The sequence below is a fragment of the Chelmon rostratus genome, chromosome 14 (genome assembly GCF_017976325.1).
Source record: "Chelmon rostratus isolate fCheRos1 chromosome 14, fCheRos1.pri, whole genome shotgun sequence".
In the NCBI taxonomy this organism is placed as follows: Eukaryota; Metazoa; Chordata; class Actinopteri; order Chaetodontiformes; family Chaetodontidae; genus Chelmon; species Chelmon rostratus.
In genome coordinates, this window is record NC_055671.1 from 24,754,549 (window position 1) to 24,773,379 (window position 18,831).

General features: G+C 45.8%; 1 protein-coding gene across 2 annotated transcripts in view; it reads right to left on the reverse strand.

Annotated features, from left to right (window-relative positions):
• zbtb16a (zinc finger and BTB domain containing 16a) overlaps window positions 1–18,831 on the reverse strand; it is a 134,040-nt gene that overhangs the window by 8,914 nt on the left and 106,295 nt on the right. For both annotated transcript variants that reach the window (XM_041951767.1, XM_041951766.1), the window contains exon 5: window positions 4,478–4,648. In XM_041951767.1, coding sequence (XP_041807701.1) covers window positions 4,478–4,648 — 171 coding nt within the window. The remainder of the gene's footprint in view (window positions 1–4,477; window positions 4,649–18,831) is intronic.

Consider the following 18,831-nt stretch of genomic DNA (forward strand, 5'->3'; position numbering starts at 1 on the left):
TCTTGCCGTAACTGACTCCGGTTTCCCTGGAAAAATACCTGCAGGAACTTCTTGCATGTGTGCGACTATGGGTTCATGTGCTAAAGGCTGCTGTTTGCCTCATTACGCTGCTAAACCTCATTAATGATGCCATTACACTGCTGTACCTAAATACTCTGACCTTGAAATGTCATTATTAAGGTAATGTAACTGGAGCAACTTTTCAGCTCCGGTGGGTTTTTCCATTTATTTTTAATGCTACGATGGCAGCCTGAAGTCCAGCTGAGTGGCACCTCTTTATGTTTTCTGGAAAAGAAAACTTTGCAGGTGGTTCGACAGGTGGCTGAACCAGACATGCAGGAGTCCATTACCACATCAGGATGGAGAGCAGCGGCCAACAGGTGGAGCACAGGATGCATGAGATCACATTAAGAATAATACTGGCGTGGCCCAAATAGCAGAAACAACAGAAAGTGGCTGCGTGAAGGACCGTAAAAACCGGTCAGCGACAGACGGTCATGCACTCCCATACAACCACTCACCTGTAACGTATTAAAACAGGTAAGACTGCACTGAACTAAAAACACTAATATATATAATATAATCTATAAATATGAGAGCAAATACCAGAAAATTTGACTAAATCTGAAGTGCGTCTTCTCTGTCACTGGAAGCTCCTGGTGAAAACGGTCATATGTTAATGGGAAGTGATCATTTTAAAATCACGGGAAAATGTTCAGAGCTGAAAAAAGCTGCGATTGACTCACGTCTCCTTCCTCCAAAATTTAAAAAAAGAAAAAAAAAAGATCTGGAAAAGTGTTTGTGATGACTCATTGTGAATGCAGAGAAAATAAGAGGACAGATGAGAACACGTCTTAGTCACCCACCTCTTCTGTCCAAATATTTGCTCAGCAATTAACAGACGATATTAGATTAGAATTAGAGTGAGATGGATAAACTGCTCTTTGAGAGATGATATGATATTTATCAGTATCAGAATATATCACGATAAGAAGAATGTGCTGGGAATGTAAGGGTCCTTCAGGGGTTGTTCTAGTCGTTCATGTGTTCATGTGTCATCCAGGATCCAGATGAGAGACGCTCCTAACTGACAGAAATGTTGATTATCTTATCTGAGTCCTCTTCAATTAAAACACAGCAGTAAGCTTTACCTGCAGCAGCAGGCTTGGGCTTGTGTTGCCCTGGGTTTTGTCTGTCAGGTAACATTCAGGCAGACAGAAGCTCTTGGTGGTGGAGCACTATCCTGCATGCCCCCAGAGCTTATTGAATTTTGCTTTGGAGTTAATATTCTCCTAAAAAGAAGAAGTGTAATTGAGTATCAGTCAAAGACAAATGGGGGTGAAGGAGAATTAGTTGGAGTGCTGTTATTATGGAAAGCACAACATTGTTTAAGTTGAAGAGTTCCTGATGTTATTGTGTCCTCCCAGTGTCTTAAACCAAACATGCAGCATTTGTGTTTTTTGCATATTAGCTTCTAGCATCTAGCAAAGCGACGCAGAACTCAGCAGCTCAATCAGGTTGTGTCTTTTTAGGTGCACGTGGGACGATAAGAAAAGCTGTCCGGTGGATCTGGTCAGACGTCCAGACTGGGCGGACCTGTTGGACGAGGGCAGCGTGTCTCTGGAGAAACGAACAGAGCTACGCGGCTGATTCTCTGATTCTCTGGGTGGATGTGCTGTCGAGCTCTGTCTGTTTTTTTAAACACTATTTTTGCCTCGTTACCCAGCGAAGAGTGAATGAGATTATTAACATCAAAGTGTAAATGCAGAGGAACACCATGCCTCTACTTCTTCTTCTTCTTCTTTTTTTTTTTGGAGGGTAAATTAGGACCTATTTCTGGCACCCATGTTGGCTGGGTGAGTTGCTGACTTTATAATCCCCTGACAAAAGGCTCCACATCATATTTAAACGACTGCTTTCACGGCTGGCTCATTGTGATTTAACACACGCCCACAGCGGGATGAGGTTCAAAGTGGCATGAGGCTGCAAAGTCTCATCTGCTGCTCCAGAAACGAGTTGAGGTGACATTTGCGTCGCCCGGGTGGGCAGGTGGATCAGAGACGACGCTCGTGTCCTCTCCAATGTCTGGTCGACGGAGCAGATGTGTGCACCGCTACTGTACAGGCGGCTCCAGCGGCTCCGTCCACCCATCGCCCCAGCCCCCCCTAGCCCCTACCACCATCACACACTAATGGTGTCTTCGCCTGACTTGTAAATAGGGCCGACTGCTCTCATCTCACTGCCTTTCGTTTCAAATATTTATCCGTGAGCTGGTGAGCTAAATCGGCTCTGACAGTGAGACTGTTATTTAAGGTCGCAGACAGGCGGCTGAGAGAGGGAGAGGGGGAGAGAGAGAGGGGGGGAGAAAGCATCCATCCCTCGCCGGTGAAATGGGATTCATTTCCATGTGTTCATATTCTGTCATGGTTAGGGTTTTTTTTTTCCACTCTGAATAGCCGCATCCGTCAGGCTACCTCTGCTCCCTCGCAACAACGTATTAGCATCCCGGCCTCGCCTCAGTCGAGAGCCTGCGCTGAGAGAATTACTACCGGACTGAAGAAAAAACAACAACAACAACAGTCGCTGCAAATAAGCGTCTGACTGCTGCAGAATTCATTTTGCGTTGACCTGAATTGATGCTGTTTATTCAGCTGAGCTAAAGTCGCAATGTAGCTGTGCAGGGAGAACATAATTCACTCCCATTTCCTAAAATAAACCGTCTTTTTGTTTTCTATTATACTGTAAGCCATATTTGTCCCTGACAGTCCTTGTTGTGGGCCACAGTGGAAGGTGGTTTTGGCAGGTTTTTTTCATACTGTGGCTGAACACAGCTGATTTTTTTCATGGTCAGGTACTCGATTACTCTAACACACCAGAGTGGCAACATGCTGCGTGATAGTCTGAGAAAAAAAACTGTGAAAACACAAAGACAAAAATGATTCTTCTGAGATTCAAGATTCTGTACGAGAAAATACAAGATTTAAGAAAAACTTTCAAACAGGAAATGTTTGAAATTTCCTGTAAATATGTGACATGAGACATGAAACTCACGTGTGCTCATAACATGTGAATTCATCACATGTGAAATGAGTGAAAGGTGTTCCGTGTGTTTTACAGGTAATGAACACGTGCTTTTAAGCTGTTATATTACTCTGCTGCAGCCACTGGTGCAGGAATTTTTGGGGGCACTGTCAGGCGTGTTGGGACTGACCTGCCACGAGGGGCCCTGAGTCAAACACGAGCTTCTGGGCCCCCATTAAAAGGGCCTAGTTTATCCTCCGGAGTTGTTTTCCTGCAATCGATAGCTTGAAGTGCCTCAAACAGCAGAGGAACTGAAGGACTTAATTATTTTTGTGTGAATTCTAACTGTACTCTCGACATTGGTGGAAATGAGGGCATGGCCTCGCCGGTTCCTCGAGATTTAAATAAAGATTGAATGATTGAATTAAACACTGCGACTGCAATAATATAAAGTCTTTAAACTAGATTTTGATGCTGGGAGCCTCTTTGACACAGGTCCTCATTTTCAGGTGATAAAGCAGGTCACCTGTTAAGGCCTTCATCGCGTCAGCTGATGTGTTTCAGTCGAGCATATTCCCAAACAAAGCTGAAATTCATCGGAATAATAAAATCCTCCTGCCACACAGACGCTGGGGCTTTGCTCTGGGGATCTGGGACCTTGTGGCAGATGGTAATCCAGAACTGCTTTAATGCAATCCAATAATAATATATCATTACAATATCAAGACTGTGTTTAATCACAGGTTGATGTTCATTATGTGGAGGTCATATTAACATGTTTACAGCTTAAAAACCCTGTTTTACTGATTTTCTGCTGAAATGTTACCAACAACACTTGAGTGGTTCATCCACGCCATAACAATTAATGCACACTCACACATTCATGTCCTAATTCTTCCCTAAGTGTTTCAATCTGCTCGCTCTGTTAGCAGTTTGGTTGTCAGCAAATTCTTATGTGAGCTTGACCAACAGATTTGAGTAATTTCCTGAGCAGAGACGCTGCTGCAGGTGAACTGGGAGCGAGTCAGTGTGGTCTTTTTATGACCTGGGTCAGTTTTTGGACTGACAAACAGTTTTATTTAATAAGTCATCATTTGATTGGATTATCGTGGCTTTGAGGGAGCGGAGCTCTGGATCGTGACTGCCACTCAGTCAGGATAAGAACTACTGCACCCTCGTGTCAAAAGGGGCGCCATGTGGTGGTTTGCACTAGGGCTGACCCACAATGCACCAGGGTCATTGCGCATCCAATCAGGTCTGTGAAGGTCGAGGGATTCTGCAGAATGAGCTGGAGAATGTGAGCAGATCAGAGCTACGCTGCTTAGTCTGCAGCCATAACCCAGACCTGGAGGAGGCTCCCAAAATGAATAGATGGATGACACACGGTGGGACGCAGCGGCGTGAACTTCAGGCCTTACCGTCGGAGTGAAGGCGGCGAGCGAGTGCTTCCACTGACCTGTGTGTGAGCGTAGGTGACGTTTGAGTGCAGTATGGCTGGGGAAAGTCCGGTTGCATTCACTGCAAATGTAGCTGCGAACGCCGGCGTGGACTTCCATGTGCTGCTGCAAAGCCGTCTGGGTCTGGAAACGCTTCCCGCAAAGCAGGCAGAAGATGGCCATGTCCGACCCTGCAGGGCAGAAAACAACAGGTGAGCCAGTTTCATTTAGCAACAGCCACGGATTTATCACAAGCAGGTTCTTGTTTCGTGTCTTTTTGGCCACGTCGCCATGTTTCCGGATCCCGGCTGTTAACATGGTGAGCACAATCGTACTGTTACTAACAGGAAGGATGGGCACGTTCATGAAGAAAAAGCTCCATCACTGCGGAGCACAGCACTTCACTCAGCTCTGCTCAAACACATCACTCTAAAAGTTGTGCATGCACGGTGATTAAGACACAGGATATGCAACAACTGCAACAGATGTATTAGAGTTTACTAGCTCTGTCTTCATAGGCTTACATGAAGCACACTGTATTTATAGGATTAAAGGTGCACACAACACTCATGTTTCAAGGTGGGTGAGTAGAACGATAAAGATCTCCTATGCAATACTTCAATCGAATCTTGACTCCGGCGAGCACTGTGCATTTTTCTCCAGCAGAGATAAAGAGCGCACAGTTGCAAGCGCACAAACACATAAAATCACAAACACGGGAACAGACACACACAGCTGCACACTCCCTCGAACACACTCCCTTCACACTTTTTCAATTACCAGGCTGGGGAAAACTCTGGGGAAGGACTGAGTGTTTGGAGCTCAGTTTCTATTTCATCAGTCAATAACACATCTTTGGGGCAAAGCTGACACTAATTTAAAAATCTATGAAGAGCAGCCCGCCTCATGTTCATAACCACTGAAGGAGGAGGAGGGCCCACGACTGCCTCCACGCCAGATCAATCACTGTCTCGGCTGCTCTACGCGCTAAAGAATGGGGATGGAGGGAGGATGCACCGCTGGAGGATGATGATGGGAGGAAGGATAAAGAAGAGCAGCTGGATAGCAGGTAAAGATAGGAGATTCAGTTTGTGTTCGAGGAAGGTGATGTGCAAACCAAGTGGGAAAAATAGTAATTTTGGTTCCTGTAGGGGAGAGAGATTCTTATTGACAAACCTTCTCTTTCTGACTTCAGGCCTGCCTCGATGTTTCAGTCGCAGGACTGTCGAATTTTCATTAGATCCTTGTTGAACACCCATGACTGAAAGTCTGAGGTACTAATCTGAAGCCCTACAGGTGAGCATGATCCCTACAAGCCCGATTCCAAAAAAGTTGGGATGCTGCGTAAAAGGTAAATAAAACCAGAATCAATCACTTGTGTTTCCTGACAGTAGTTTCCTGAAGTGTTCCTGAGTCCAGGTATTAATCTCTTTATCCAATAATGTGCTCACAAAGTGTTGAACCTCGCTCCATCCTCGCTGTGAACCACTGAGCCTTTCCAGGATGACTATCACCTGTGTCTCATGACTGGGTATGACCTGCTTAAACTCTGTTGGACAGACTGATTTAAAACCTGCTGAGCACATTCATGCTACCTTGAGGAAAAACCCGTCTTCATATTTGTAGCCCCGCTGGCAGCCTTCATCATTTGCTGCGTGAACACTGCAGCCTCTACAAACTGCGTGCTTGGTTTTAGACCAGTTGATTTCATATTTGGAAGTGGAATTTCATGCGGAAGTGATTGGACTCAATATTCAGTCCTCCTGGCTGAGCTGTGGGTTTCTCCTTTCAGCAGCTGGATGCAGGATGTTGATTTGTTGCATCAGTTTGATCATGAGACAAAACTTAAAGACCTTTATGTGAAAACGTTTCACATCCTCAGCTCAAAATATAAAGTGAATACGTCCTAAGGTTTGTCAAATTGTATTAATCAGTGTAAACGCTAACTAGAAGATGCCTGTAACTTGTGCTAGGCTAGCTTTCTCCTGCCTTGCCTCCCTCGCTCTTCTCCTCCTCTCTGCTTTTATCAATGAAGAGGCTATTGACTGGGTCGATTGCCTCTGGAATCCCTCTAGGACTCCAGGTACTTAAGAGGCTTTGATTGACAGGCATGCCTCCCATTCACTTCTCCCCTCTCTCTACCTCACTCCCTCTTTCTTAGTCTGTGGTGCGTCTGTTGCGTCCGTGGACCGAGCACAAGCAGAGGACACCTCACACCAAACAGTTCCTGCTCACATTAAAGATGGAAAACAGCGCGCCGTTGTTGTTGTTTGGAGAAGCAGAAAATGAAAATGGCTGCAGCGGGTAAGGACAGAATACGTGACAGAAACAGCGAGAGGAGGGAAGGTGGGGGTCGAGAGACTTCAGCCAAAGGCGGAGAATTAGAGGAAGAAAAAGCTTTTGGAATGTAAAAGGTTATCAGACCTCTGACCTCTGGTCTGGGCTCAGGCCCAACATGGTTGAAATATGAGACCCAGGTGCCGACACACATGGACAAACAGAGGAGGAGAATAAAAAGCAGAAGCGCCGCATGAAAAGTCTTTTACTTTGAAGTCTGAGCGGTGAGTCACACCGAGTCAAATGTCGTACGATGTCGCGGCTTTTATTGCCGTGTTTTCTGACCAACTCGAGGCAGCTAACAGCTAACAGCTAACACAGAGAGCAACCAGCCAGCGTGACTCACAGACAAAACTGGACTTCTGAAGAGCAGATGGACATTAAACTTTCTAAAATATTTTTACTGTCTAAATAATGCAAAACCAAACACTCAACATCCAGGATCCAGCTTCTGCTCGTTCAGTTGTTCTGAGCTGCTACTCAAGGCAGCACTGCAATTCAGAAACCCCCCGGATTCAATGCCAACCCCTCCACACCGCCCGTGTACCACCACACCATTCCCTGCGGCCTCATCTGTCCACCCCTGTGACAACATCTGTGGGCGCCTCCACAAACGGGGACTGGAATAAGAAGCATGGAAACACGTTCAGGTAAAGAACCAGGTTGTGCACCGGGATCGTAGAAACATCAGAAAACAACCCCAATGAAGCAGAAATATGTTTAAAACGAACACGCCTCCAAGCTTCAGACTCATGGGAGGATTTGTATTTTCCAGCACCAGCGAACAACAAAGATGGAGAAAGGTAGTAAATGCACATCATCCATTGGTCAAAGTATGGATGTCACACAACAGTCGACGCTCATTTCCCCTTTCTGTCTGCACACCACAGTCTGTAGCGTGAAGCCTGATTAGTGTTAGACAAAATGAAGTGGTGCAAACTACAGTCAGTACAGGGAATAATGTGTGTGTGTGTGTGTGTGTGTGTGCTGCAGGAAAGTGAGTTCAGGTGTTGTTGGCCACTGATAGATGAAGAGAGCAGCACAGAGATAAAAAGGAAGGGAAGGTGGGAGAAAAGTAGTTGACCCAGGAGGTCCATTACAGTGTAAAATTGAGTCAGCCCAAAGTGACACCTGAACGGAGGAGCTGGAGGAGGCGCAGTGGTGGGGGGTTCTTAGTCTCAGTCCTGTTTGGCTGTTTTGGAATAATTTACCTCCTCTAACCAGCCTCTCTCTCTTTCTCCAGCCATCTATTTATAAAGGCTCGGGCAGTGTGTGTGTGTGTGTGTGTGTGTGTGTGGCCGCGGCAGTGCCGGCAGTAACTTAATGGGCCTGGAGTGGCAGGGCTGCTGTTATTTAAGTGGGGGACGGACGGAGGCCGGTAATGGAGAGGAATACTCCCCGATGGGAGGTGACAGTGGTCGGATGGGCGCAGAGAGAAATGTCCTGTGGGTGGAGGCTGGCCATCGAGGTGGGCACTTTTACTGATTGTGATGTGCAGCACCAGCCACCGGCTCTAAAGTGAGTCTGAGAAACATCTTAATTAACGGTTTCAAACTTTCTCAGCGGGTCATTTTACTTCTTTTACTGTGTATCTTTGGAGAATCATTACGAGGATGCTGAGGCTTAAAGAGAAGCACTAAAGTCGCATTCAGTGATCAACTAACCCACCGAGCAGTGAGGCCAAACTGCACCTCAGACGTCCCTCAGGGGCCTAAAGGTGAGGCCAGAAACTCTGGAAACCTTTGCTGAACTTTGTAAAAGTCTTCGTTCGTATCAGAACCAGCATTTCTAACTCTAAACGTCTGCGACAAACAGAATTTACCTGCAGAACTGAACAGCAGAAGCTGAACAGGAAGCTGCAGCGTTTGACTTCAACAGCTCGTTTCAAGACGAGCATCTCCGGCCTTGAAGTCCGGCTCCAGATCCCGAACGCTTGTGTTTCTTAGTGCAGACAGTTAAATGCGTCCTGACTGTGGCCTGCAATGCAGCGTGCTGAACAGAGGACCTGCCAGAGTTAATGAGGCAGAGAGCAGCGGGACCTCAGCACAAGGTGTTCAATCACAGGCCATTACCACAGCCCTCAACCTCTGTTGCTGCTTGCTCTTGTCAATAGCGATCTATAATAAACTATAGTTTCTCCATAGAGAGGGCCGAATAGTGACTGAATGCAGCTTCTGAATCCTAAAGCACCTGAATTAATTGTATGTGTCTCAGTTTGAGGCCAAATAACAGAAAAATGACCCCAAAGTCACGTGAACGTGATCTATGACGGCTTCATGACCTACTGCTTAAACACGAAAGAGTTTCAGGAATCAGGAATCAGCTTGAGTGTTAATTCCTGAGCTGGAAACAGGAGCTTAACAGAAGAAAAAAATAAACACTTGCAGTTTAAAGCTCTGGAAAGTTTAAGAGTTTGTCTTCTCTTTAGGTGACCTCTCTAAAAGCATGATGTCCCTCTAACAGATGGTTCTAATTTATTCTCTTGAGCGTGAGAGTTTTCATTTAATTTTAGAAACTGTAGTTTGTGCCTCAGACTTGTAGAAAAGGGCCTTGTTTGTGTTTTGATGATGGCGGCGTGAGCGCTGTGCAACACGCAGCGCCGAAATATCTATCTCGTCCCAATTAGGTCAGTTTAATGAAGAAGACGAATCGCCGCCACGGCTGATCTGTAAAAGTTTGCATCATTAATCTGCACACGTGCACAAACGTTGGTGGTGCTGCTTAAAACAGATCAATCTCGCCCTGGACCTCTCTTGCTTTACGCCAGCGAACGCGGGCTTCAGCAATCCGTCACAGCAACACTCGTCCACACAGGAGCTCTGCTGGCTGCCACCATCTAACTGCCAGTCACCACCAACACCAGTCACAACAGTCCTGCCTGTGTCGGCGGGGAAACGTGCGAGACGGGAAAGCAGAGGTGACGTTCCTGCTGCTCTTTAGCTGCGTCTAGACTACAAGTGTTTGTTGTTACCCTCATCTGCAATCAGGCTTCATCACACATCAGGTCTCAGTCACTCTGAAAAGGTCGCCAAGCACCTTTTTGCCTCCGCCTCCGTGGGGCGTCGCCGGAGGAATGCGTCTTGTCATGAACAAACAAATAAATGCCTTCTGTAATTTACTGTTGTACGGATCGGAAAAGGTCCCTAATGAAATGTTGCGGCGAGTCTTTAACACTTCACACTGCAGTCATCATTTCTGGCATATCGCTGGCTAGCAGGACCCCCACTGTGCCACTGTCTGTCTGTGGACCCAAAGGTGCCTCTCAAACCCTGCAACCACCACCATCTACATGCACATGCCCCCCATCACGACCTGCAAAAACTGAAAACAGCCACTGTCGAACACAAGCTGCTGAGGAAAAATCAAAGAGGATAATCACGATTCAAGAGGTTAAGAATGTTCTCAACAACCATGGAACCGCAGAGCACAACACCCGGCGTCCGGGTGGTCTCTGTGGCGGCGCTCCCGGTGGCCGCAGGCTGTGGCGCTTCCCAGTGTGGATGGCTCCCATAGGTGTTTCCTCACATGGTTCCTCAGTGCCCTGCCATGTCTCAGCACTGTGTGTATGTGTGTGTATATGTGTGTGTGTGTTTTGTGAGTGTTTGTGTGAGCGCATGTGTGTATATCTGGAAGTGGGATATTGTCTGTCATATTATGCTTTTATTCTCTCTGTTGTTGTATTCTTTTATCTTGTGAAGCACTTTGTGTTGCATTTTAAATGGATGAAAAGTGCTATATAAATAAAGTTTGATTTGATTTGATTTGAACACAGACGGCAAACGAGGCAAGACGAGACCAGAAAAATGGCCTTGTGCCCCGCGAGGTGCCCAGGATGTGGAATGGTCTTCCTCTATGAAACACTGCACGAGATAAAGCAGCACATGGTCCTGTGCGTCAGGTGGGTCGATTCATTCTATATGACGAAGTCAGACTTCACTGAAACGTCTCACCAGAACAAAGTTTCAGACAAAGCCAGCAGATTCGTTCTGAATGTCTTCCCCAGACGCCACTAGAAGTTCCTGGTGCTGTCATGGAAACTAATTTCTCTAACTGACTGCTGGATAGTGAAATGACAAAGTTCTACTTGTTTTAAGGCTAATTTCTGCTAATTTCTTGCTTTGCACAGCTCTGGTAATTACCTCATTATAAGTCTTAGCCTCGCTGCATTGTTAGCCATGGAAACATACTGTTGGACATATGTTCCAACGGTCCAGCAGATGAACTGGAAAAGCAATTTGTTTTTAACAGTGCAAAGAAAAATGGGCAACTTTTTAACAATGTTCGGTTTGAGACCATTTTCAGAGCTTTCATTTAATTCTGCCGTGTATGTTTGGAGTGAGTGTGCAGGAAAGCTACCACATGGTGCTAACAGAAGCATGAGGACTGCCAGCAGAGATACAGAAATGAGGAAACGAGCATGCTGTTAAAGTAGTTTACGTAACACGCATTGCATCCAAATTACATCACTCCACACAACCTGGGCAAATCGTCTCCTGTGTGTCACATTCAAACTGTAGCTAATGGTCGAATTTAGGCGAGTAAACAATCTGGGTTTAAGTTAGGGATGAGGCCTGTTCTACGTCCTGAAATGTTCAGAAGTGTCGGTTTTCTTCCTGTGAAGTCGAGGGTTTCGGCTTTGAGACGTCTCCCGCTCTTTGAAGCGCAGAGCTTCTTCTTGCGTTTTGAGAGAACATGCTTGATTCATGACCTTTAAGCAGAGCGGGAGAAGACGCAGAGCTGCAGAATGGGCTCCATCACCTGTGGACTATGTTCGCCGTGCGCCGCCTTTCGCTCATGTTATCCAGCTGTGGATAACACACGACTCTCACTAACATCCTCTTTCTTCTCAGCTCACATTTCCAGCCTCGCGTGCAATGCATGAGAAAGAAAACAGGACCAAATATTTGTTTAAGCTCCTGTTCATCTAAATCGCCTCCACAGAACCATTTATTGATCAGACTGGAGGAGGGAGAAATGACGGAGGCTCCAGGAGCAGATCAAGACTTCTGCATGTGGCGGAAAACAGCTCGACAGGAGCGACAATGCATTGTACGTTTCTGGTATTATTCAAACTATAGGCTGCCAAAATGCTCTTAAATAGACAAATTTAGGATTTTACAACATGAAAATGTAATTTCGTGCAATCGTAAAATCATTATATATATATATAACAAAAATATTTGAGTCATTTTAAGGATTTTAGAGGTTTTCAACGTGTGTCTGCCAGCACACGCCTCATGGGGATCAGGAACCATGAAAGGGGTTTGCAAGATAAATCTGAAAGTTTAAGTCACAACTGATAGACGTGCTGTTTCCATGGCGACCGCAGGTAAAGCAGACATAACCTAGTTCAAGGGGTCACGAGCAGAAACGACCCCCTTACACACAGACACCATAAACTGATGTCAGCAGACAGGGTGGGTACGTTAGCAGTAAATAATAAGGAAGTGCGACACGCTGTCATATGTTTCTGTAAGTGCATTAAATGTTTTTACTGAACGAGGATCAGCCCAAACAACCAACAGCTCTTCACATGACTCACGCAGGGAAAGAGGGGGAAATCAAAGAAAAGGCAGCACGCGCCGCCGCCGCGCTCTGCCCTGCTGTGTTTTGTTTTGCTTCGTCCCTGCCTCCCACTTCCATCGGCCAGTGATAATTCACGTCGGGCCCGCAGCAGCGCTGACATTGTAAGATGAACTGCTCCCTGCTAGATTAATGCCACCAGATGCCAGGCGAGATGCCATATTAATTACCCAGAGATAATGTCAGCACAACCATATGGCAGCTCAACTGGCCATTTAGTTGACAGGGAGAGGTCTTTATAGCAGTGCAAATTTCCTCATCTGCACAGCATCACAGCCTCGCCATATTCCCCCCCTACTGTAGCAACTGGAGCACCGCTATCTGCACGTTAGTGCTTAAATTATTGGAGTGTTAACTCAGGATCTGTAGGCTGTTCTGATAGGCCGTCATATGTTATCAGAAAGACTTGATGTTCGGATGTTTCTCAGTGTTTTCAATGAAAAGAACATGTATCGTCCGTCCCTCGGTCTCATCCCGGCAGCGTCTTCCTCTGTGCCTTTAATGTCCACAAACTGTTAAGGACACATCAATGAGACACTGTGTCACACACACTGGCTGACACGTTCCTTCATTAGCATGAACACACCCTCGTGCTGCCATTAACACTCACTCCAGCCCCAAATGTGGATTAATGTGCAGATGGAAATAGTCTGTTTACTCCGGCTTGAGAAAAACTACAGAGCGGTGAAACTACGTGTTTGTGACCCATTTCTAAAAAACAGCAAACCGGCTCGGAGCCTCAGACAGTCAGACGGCATTGAGAGACGTTGCTAGCTTTGGTCTTTTAACAGAGAAACGGCTGCAAGAACACGCAAAACTACAACGCAATCATTCCTTTCAAAGAGGCGTGTACAGAGGAGGAAAATCTGTATTCCTGTGGCATTGATCTTAAATACGCATCCTTCCCTCCTGAGCAGGAGCCTGAAAACTCGACTGCGGTGGATATAAATTCTAAAATGTCATTAGAATTTATTCACCAGCATGTGTTTGTTTTTTTCCCCTCCGCCATGCTGACTGTAAAGATCATAAACGACGCACGCTGGGAATTAATGTCGCCGTGAGACGCGGCGGCGAAGCCCTTTACCGTGATTTACAGTCGCACCGCCGGCCCCTTCTTGTTGTGGACCTGCGGATCATTTACAAAGACGGACCACGCTCGCCATCCAATCCGCCCGCCCTCCCACCACCACCACCGGAGCACCCACCTACCCCACCCTCCAATCCCCACAAATCCGATTTAATCAGACAACTTGTGCAGTGTGGCTTGGAGTAAGAAAAAGGATAATTAGTAAACAGAGGAGCTACTCGCCAGGCTTCATTGGCATTCGCACCGGGTTACTGTGTCGCATTTAAAATGCAGTCTGATGAAGTCTACAGAATCAAACCATTTGTTACTCCTATTGAGGAGGCTTCGGGCTACTGGCAATTAAATTGGAATTAGCGCTGGGGAATGAGATACGGCAGATTCATACCAAGGAGAGGAGGGAGGGAGGGAGAAGGAAACAGAGAGAGGGCTCTGTCTGGACCTGGCTCTGCTCTACACTGGGTCAAATCTGGAAGTGATTCGGTTTCCTTTGCTTTTGTTTATTTCCTGCTTCGGTTATCATTTTTATGGCCGAAGCCCTCCGCACAGCCCTCCAGTCCCTTATAAATCTCCTGTTACTGAAGTCATAAACTGATTTATATACTTCTAAAAAGTTGATGCTGAGAAAAAGAGCAAAACAAAAGCGGTGATTTATCGAGAAAAAACGCGTGGCTTCGAGTGGCTTTAATATCAAACCGGTAATGAGAGCGTGAATGTACAGCCGACAGAAACAAACATGTGACTCGAGCTTCCTCTTTGAGGAAGAGAGAGGAGAAACAAAGAGATGCCATTTGCTCTGCCACAGCTGACTGGGCACAGTGGAGCTCAGCATGGAGAGAGTGCTGGTCCACTGGCAGAGGGAGGAGGAGAAAGGAAGAAGGGATGGATGGATGGATGGAGGGAGGGAGGGGGGGGGGGGGCAGATAAATGAAGTGGAAATGAGAGGGAACAGCTCCTGTGCTACAGCTGGCCTCCCTAACTCTGAGCCAGCCTGGCCACGACAACTGGCTCGCTCTTCCTCTGCCGGGCCGGGAGGGGCCCCGCTTCAACAGGAGGCGCCGGGCCCGGGAAGTACAACTGGTCCAGGGCCAGGAGGGGCCAGTGAGGTGGATCAGGCTTCGAATTTCATTTTTCAGAATATAAGTTGTGCTGATGCAGGCTATAATCATCGGCGGCATGTTCACACCAAAGAGCAGTTCAGTTGTTAGCTGCTGAGAGGGGGGCCTGCACGACCCGAGGGACATCTGCCACATGTGATAACATCCTTCAATACCATGATAATAACATGCGATGACAAAATACTGAGGTTTGCACATTAGCTGCTGCTCTGATAGGTACACTGCTAACATAAACCCCCAGTCAATGCATAGCCTACACTCACCGAGCAAAGCAATGACTATTGGATTTGACTTTAGTCTTTAATTATTAAAATCTCTGCAGTAAAACAATTAGAAAAGGATCACAGAGGCACTCAGGGACTTGTTGTACAAGAATTTGGTCGAGGTTGCTGATAACAATTTATTTCGGCCTTTTGAGTAGAATTTTAAAGTCAGGATGCAGGAATGTTATTCTTATGATTTTAGCACGTAATTAGTAAAAATGCTGTAATGAAAGAACGACATGGTGATGACAGATGTCGGTGTATGTATCCCAACAAAGGAAAATAAGAATTCACAGCAACAATTTAAGCAGATTTCTAAGTTTAGGAGGAGCACTCGATGCACCATGAAGTCCGCGAACCCTTAAATGTCACCAAATCGTGGATAGAAACTCTGAGCGTAGCTTTTTATTACACGACCAGCTCAGTGCAAACATTCACCACCGCTGTGACGAACAGCCTTCAGAGGTTTACTCTCTAAACAGAAAAACAGTCGATGCTGGGTGGATGATAATTTCAGACCACTGGTGCGTAAATTAATTTCTTCTTATTCATCAGTCTTGTACGATGTGTTTTTCAACACCAGAATCATGATGATGTCATAGTGATGTCATCAGGGGGTCACAAATTCATAAATGTATAACAAAGGGCACCCACGGTTCGACCGTTTGAAAGCATTTATCAGGGAGGGTCTGATAAAAGATGCGACTGAGCTGCATGATGGGAAACGTAGGACTGAAGGATTTCGACACTTCATCCAGACTAGGGACTAAAAGTCTGAACATCTCAGCTTGTGCATCAATGTTGACCATTCTTTTGTTTTTTTACTGTCTCTTCTTTATCGCCAAACATTATATAAGTGCAATGCAAAGTCACTGAAGTGCTCCTTTAAATGCAACATGCATTGTGCTCTAATGCCTTAACACATCGTTGCATGATATGAAAAGTATATGCAGTACTGTGCATGAGCTGCTGCTTTCAAATGTCTATACAGAGTGATGCAGAGCGTATAATCTCAGCTCTATGTTACAATATTTACTGCATGCACCAATGTCACCAAGACAAACACCTGTACATTTAATAAGGGTGGCTAATAGGGCATTAATGTCGGTGCGGAATTAAAATGCTGCCTTAATTTTCATTGCGACCTTTGTGAAATTACAAAAAGCTAAACAAAATGTGCTTTTAGAGAGAAAAAAACAGCGATCGAGATGATCATTATTGTAGTAAAGTGCATGTCTGCGTGTGCGTTTGTGACTACGTAAACGCACATATGCACTCATATGCTTCATTCTCAAGGTTAAATACAAAGATGTTGTTCAAGCGAAGTCCATTACTGCAGGAAACCAATGAAAATAAATGACAGCATTCAGTGGGAGGTTCGAGCATCCCACGGAGAAATTTGCACAGCTCAGTCATTTGTATACCCAGTTTTCTCCACATAAAATGCTCAATTGTGTGTTTACAGATGAAGCACCACGTTTGAGTGCAGTCTTATTTTTCTCTTTAACAGGAAATGGAGACATTTTCGCTCTAAATATATCAGTGAATCTGTCGGCTGATGTAAATCCCTGTCACCAAGATTAATGATCTTGAACATGGGGGGGGGGAATCCTCTCAGATCTCATTCTGAGACACTGATTCAGTGGGTACGACAATAAGGGCTCTGCAAAACCTGCAAGGAGCTTCATACGAATGTAAACTGTGTTTAACAAAAGGACTTTAGCTTCAGCTTAGAAGTGAAAGGAGAAAATGACTTAAAGGAACCTTATTTTAAAGACCTGGAGACTAACATGGAAGACATATACGAGAAGAAGAAGAAGAAAAGGAAGACAAAGCAGGCAGAGCTTCCCAGACTGATTCAGGAAAGTGACAAAAATGTCACCTCAGATTGGCTGTAGGTGTCACGTCTGGCAGAAGCCAACTCATCTCATCACCGTCTCCTCCTGGACGGCAACGAAAATGTTGTCCGCTGTTTTATTTCCTCACAACACCTCAAAAAACAAAAAAAAACAAAACAAAAAAAAGGCTTGTCTGTGCTTCACAGGTCCTGCAGCTCCTTCTCTTAAAGCATCATGTTTATCCGGTTAATATAGCACAGCCACACTCTCAGAAAATATATGCTAATTGTAATGAGACGTATTTGTTTCTAGTCCGTTCTGAAAGTCAAATATAAGAGAAACAGTTAAAGGATGAACATGTTTCACGTCATCACTGGTTTTAATCTAAGTATTTGATCAAACCATGAAATGTTTTGCTTTAAAAACCATAAAAAGGTTTTATGGTGTGGAATGTGAGCCGTCCTCATATTCTTTTTGACTTACATGAAGGTTTTGTGTGTGTAAGTATTGACTCTCAGTTTTTATCATATTGAATTATTTTAATTAAGAGGAAATCCTTCTGTTTTACCTTCTGAGGAACTGAAATATATTCGCAGGGCTCCAGCTTTGATTTGAGATGTAAAATGTTAAATTCACATTTTTAATAATTCTATTCTGCTCCTCTGCCATTGAACAGGAAAAGGTTTCTCTAGTCATTTGTTATAATACAGATATTTAGGTCATGTGCTTTGTGCTGTTTTTATTTGAACTCTAACAGCAGAGTATGTGACGGGGTCCAATCACATTCTGTTCAGGGCCCAAAAACAGCGGCTGTCAGCCCTGTTTGCTGCTCTTCAAACCCTTGTGATGTGAGTTTCTGAGATTTTTCAGTTTCCTTCCGGTTTTCATTCATTTCATCAGCTGCTTGTTGTCTCGTTCAGTTTTGTGTAAACTGTAAATTTGCAGCTTAATTAAAGCTCCATTCGCTGAAGTAAAAAACACTCGCAGGATACTTTCTACTCACTTAAAATAAAAAAAGGTTGTGAGCCTCATGGACTGGGAGTGACTTACCCAACTCCACCCAAACCCTGTCACCCACCCGTCACCCCCACCTTTACCCCCTCTCCTGCAATGGAATCCCAAATCTCTCCTCGCCTTCCCAGGATTTATCCCTCTCACCGGCCATCTGGACAGTGGGGGCAGACAATGTAAAAGGAAAAGGGGGCTGGGGGACGGGGTTGCAAACCCACATTAGTCACAGGCTCTTAGGTCCTTCGACCCATACACACATATAGGTACACACACACACACACACACACACACACACACACACACACACAGAAAGGCTAAAGCCAAATGACCCCAGCTCCCCCTCACTTTTTCCCCCCTCTCTGTGGCTGCTGACATCGTCTTTCCTGCTGGACAAAAGGCTTTTAGCACCTCGCTCTACTGTCCTACCCACACACACACACACACTCACACACACACACACTCAGCACCCTCCATCCCTTCTAACACAGACACGCTGGACAGGATGGGGTGTTTGTTTTGTTTTCTCAGACGGCTCGGGAAGGAGGGGAGGGAGGGGGTGGGAGAACAGAGGCAGGGACGAGGGGTGTCGGGGTTGGGAGAAGGAGCCTGATCTGATGCGAGTAACTTTAAATCATACGTGAATGCTCGGGGAAAGCATAGCCAAATCGCTACTGAATGATAAAGGTATTAGGTACAATAGGGATGGCGTGCTTCTGGGCCGGCTTAGTGTAGTTAACGTGCGGCTTTTGTTGGGAGTCGCAGAGGATGAGTACAGGGGTGGAGGTCTGAGAGCGAAGTCACAGTGCATTACAAGCATCCATTGTCGGGGAGGTTTGCATTTAACACACATACAGGAGATTTTTCCTCCGGAAGAAACGCAGTGAAACTAACACGGAGAGCAGGTGAAGGCTGCGTCCCTCTTCTGCTGCAAAACAGGCGTCGACGTGCCACAAGGAAGCGGCGGGGTCGTGACATCACAGCGCCGCACGGCCCATTCTCAGCCAGCCGCCAACACAATGGGAAAAATAATCACCTGACACCTGAGCTCACCTCCGCGACATTAAGACGCAGCGTGAACAGCCTCCGTGTGCAATCAGAAAAACGCTCCCAATATGGCCGCGTGATTGTGAAGCAAACAAT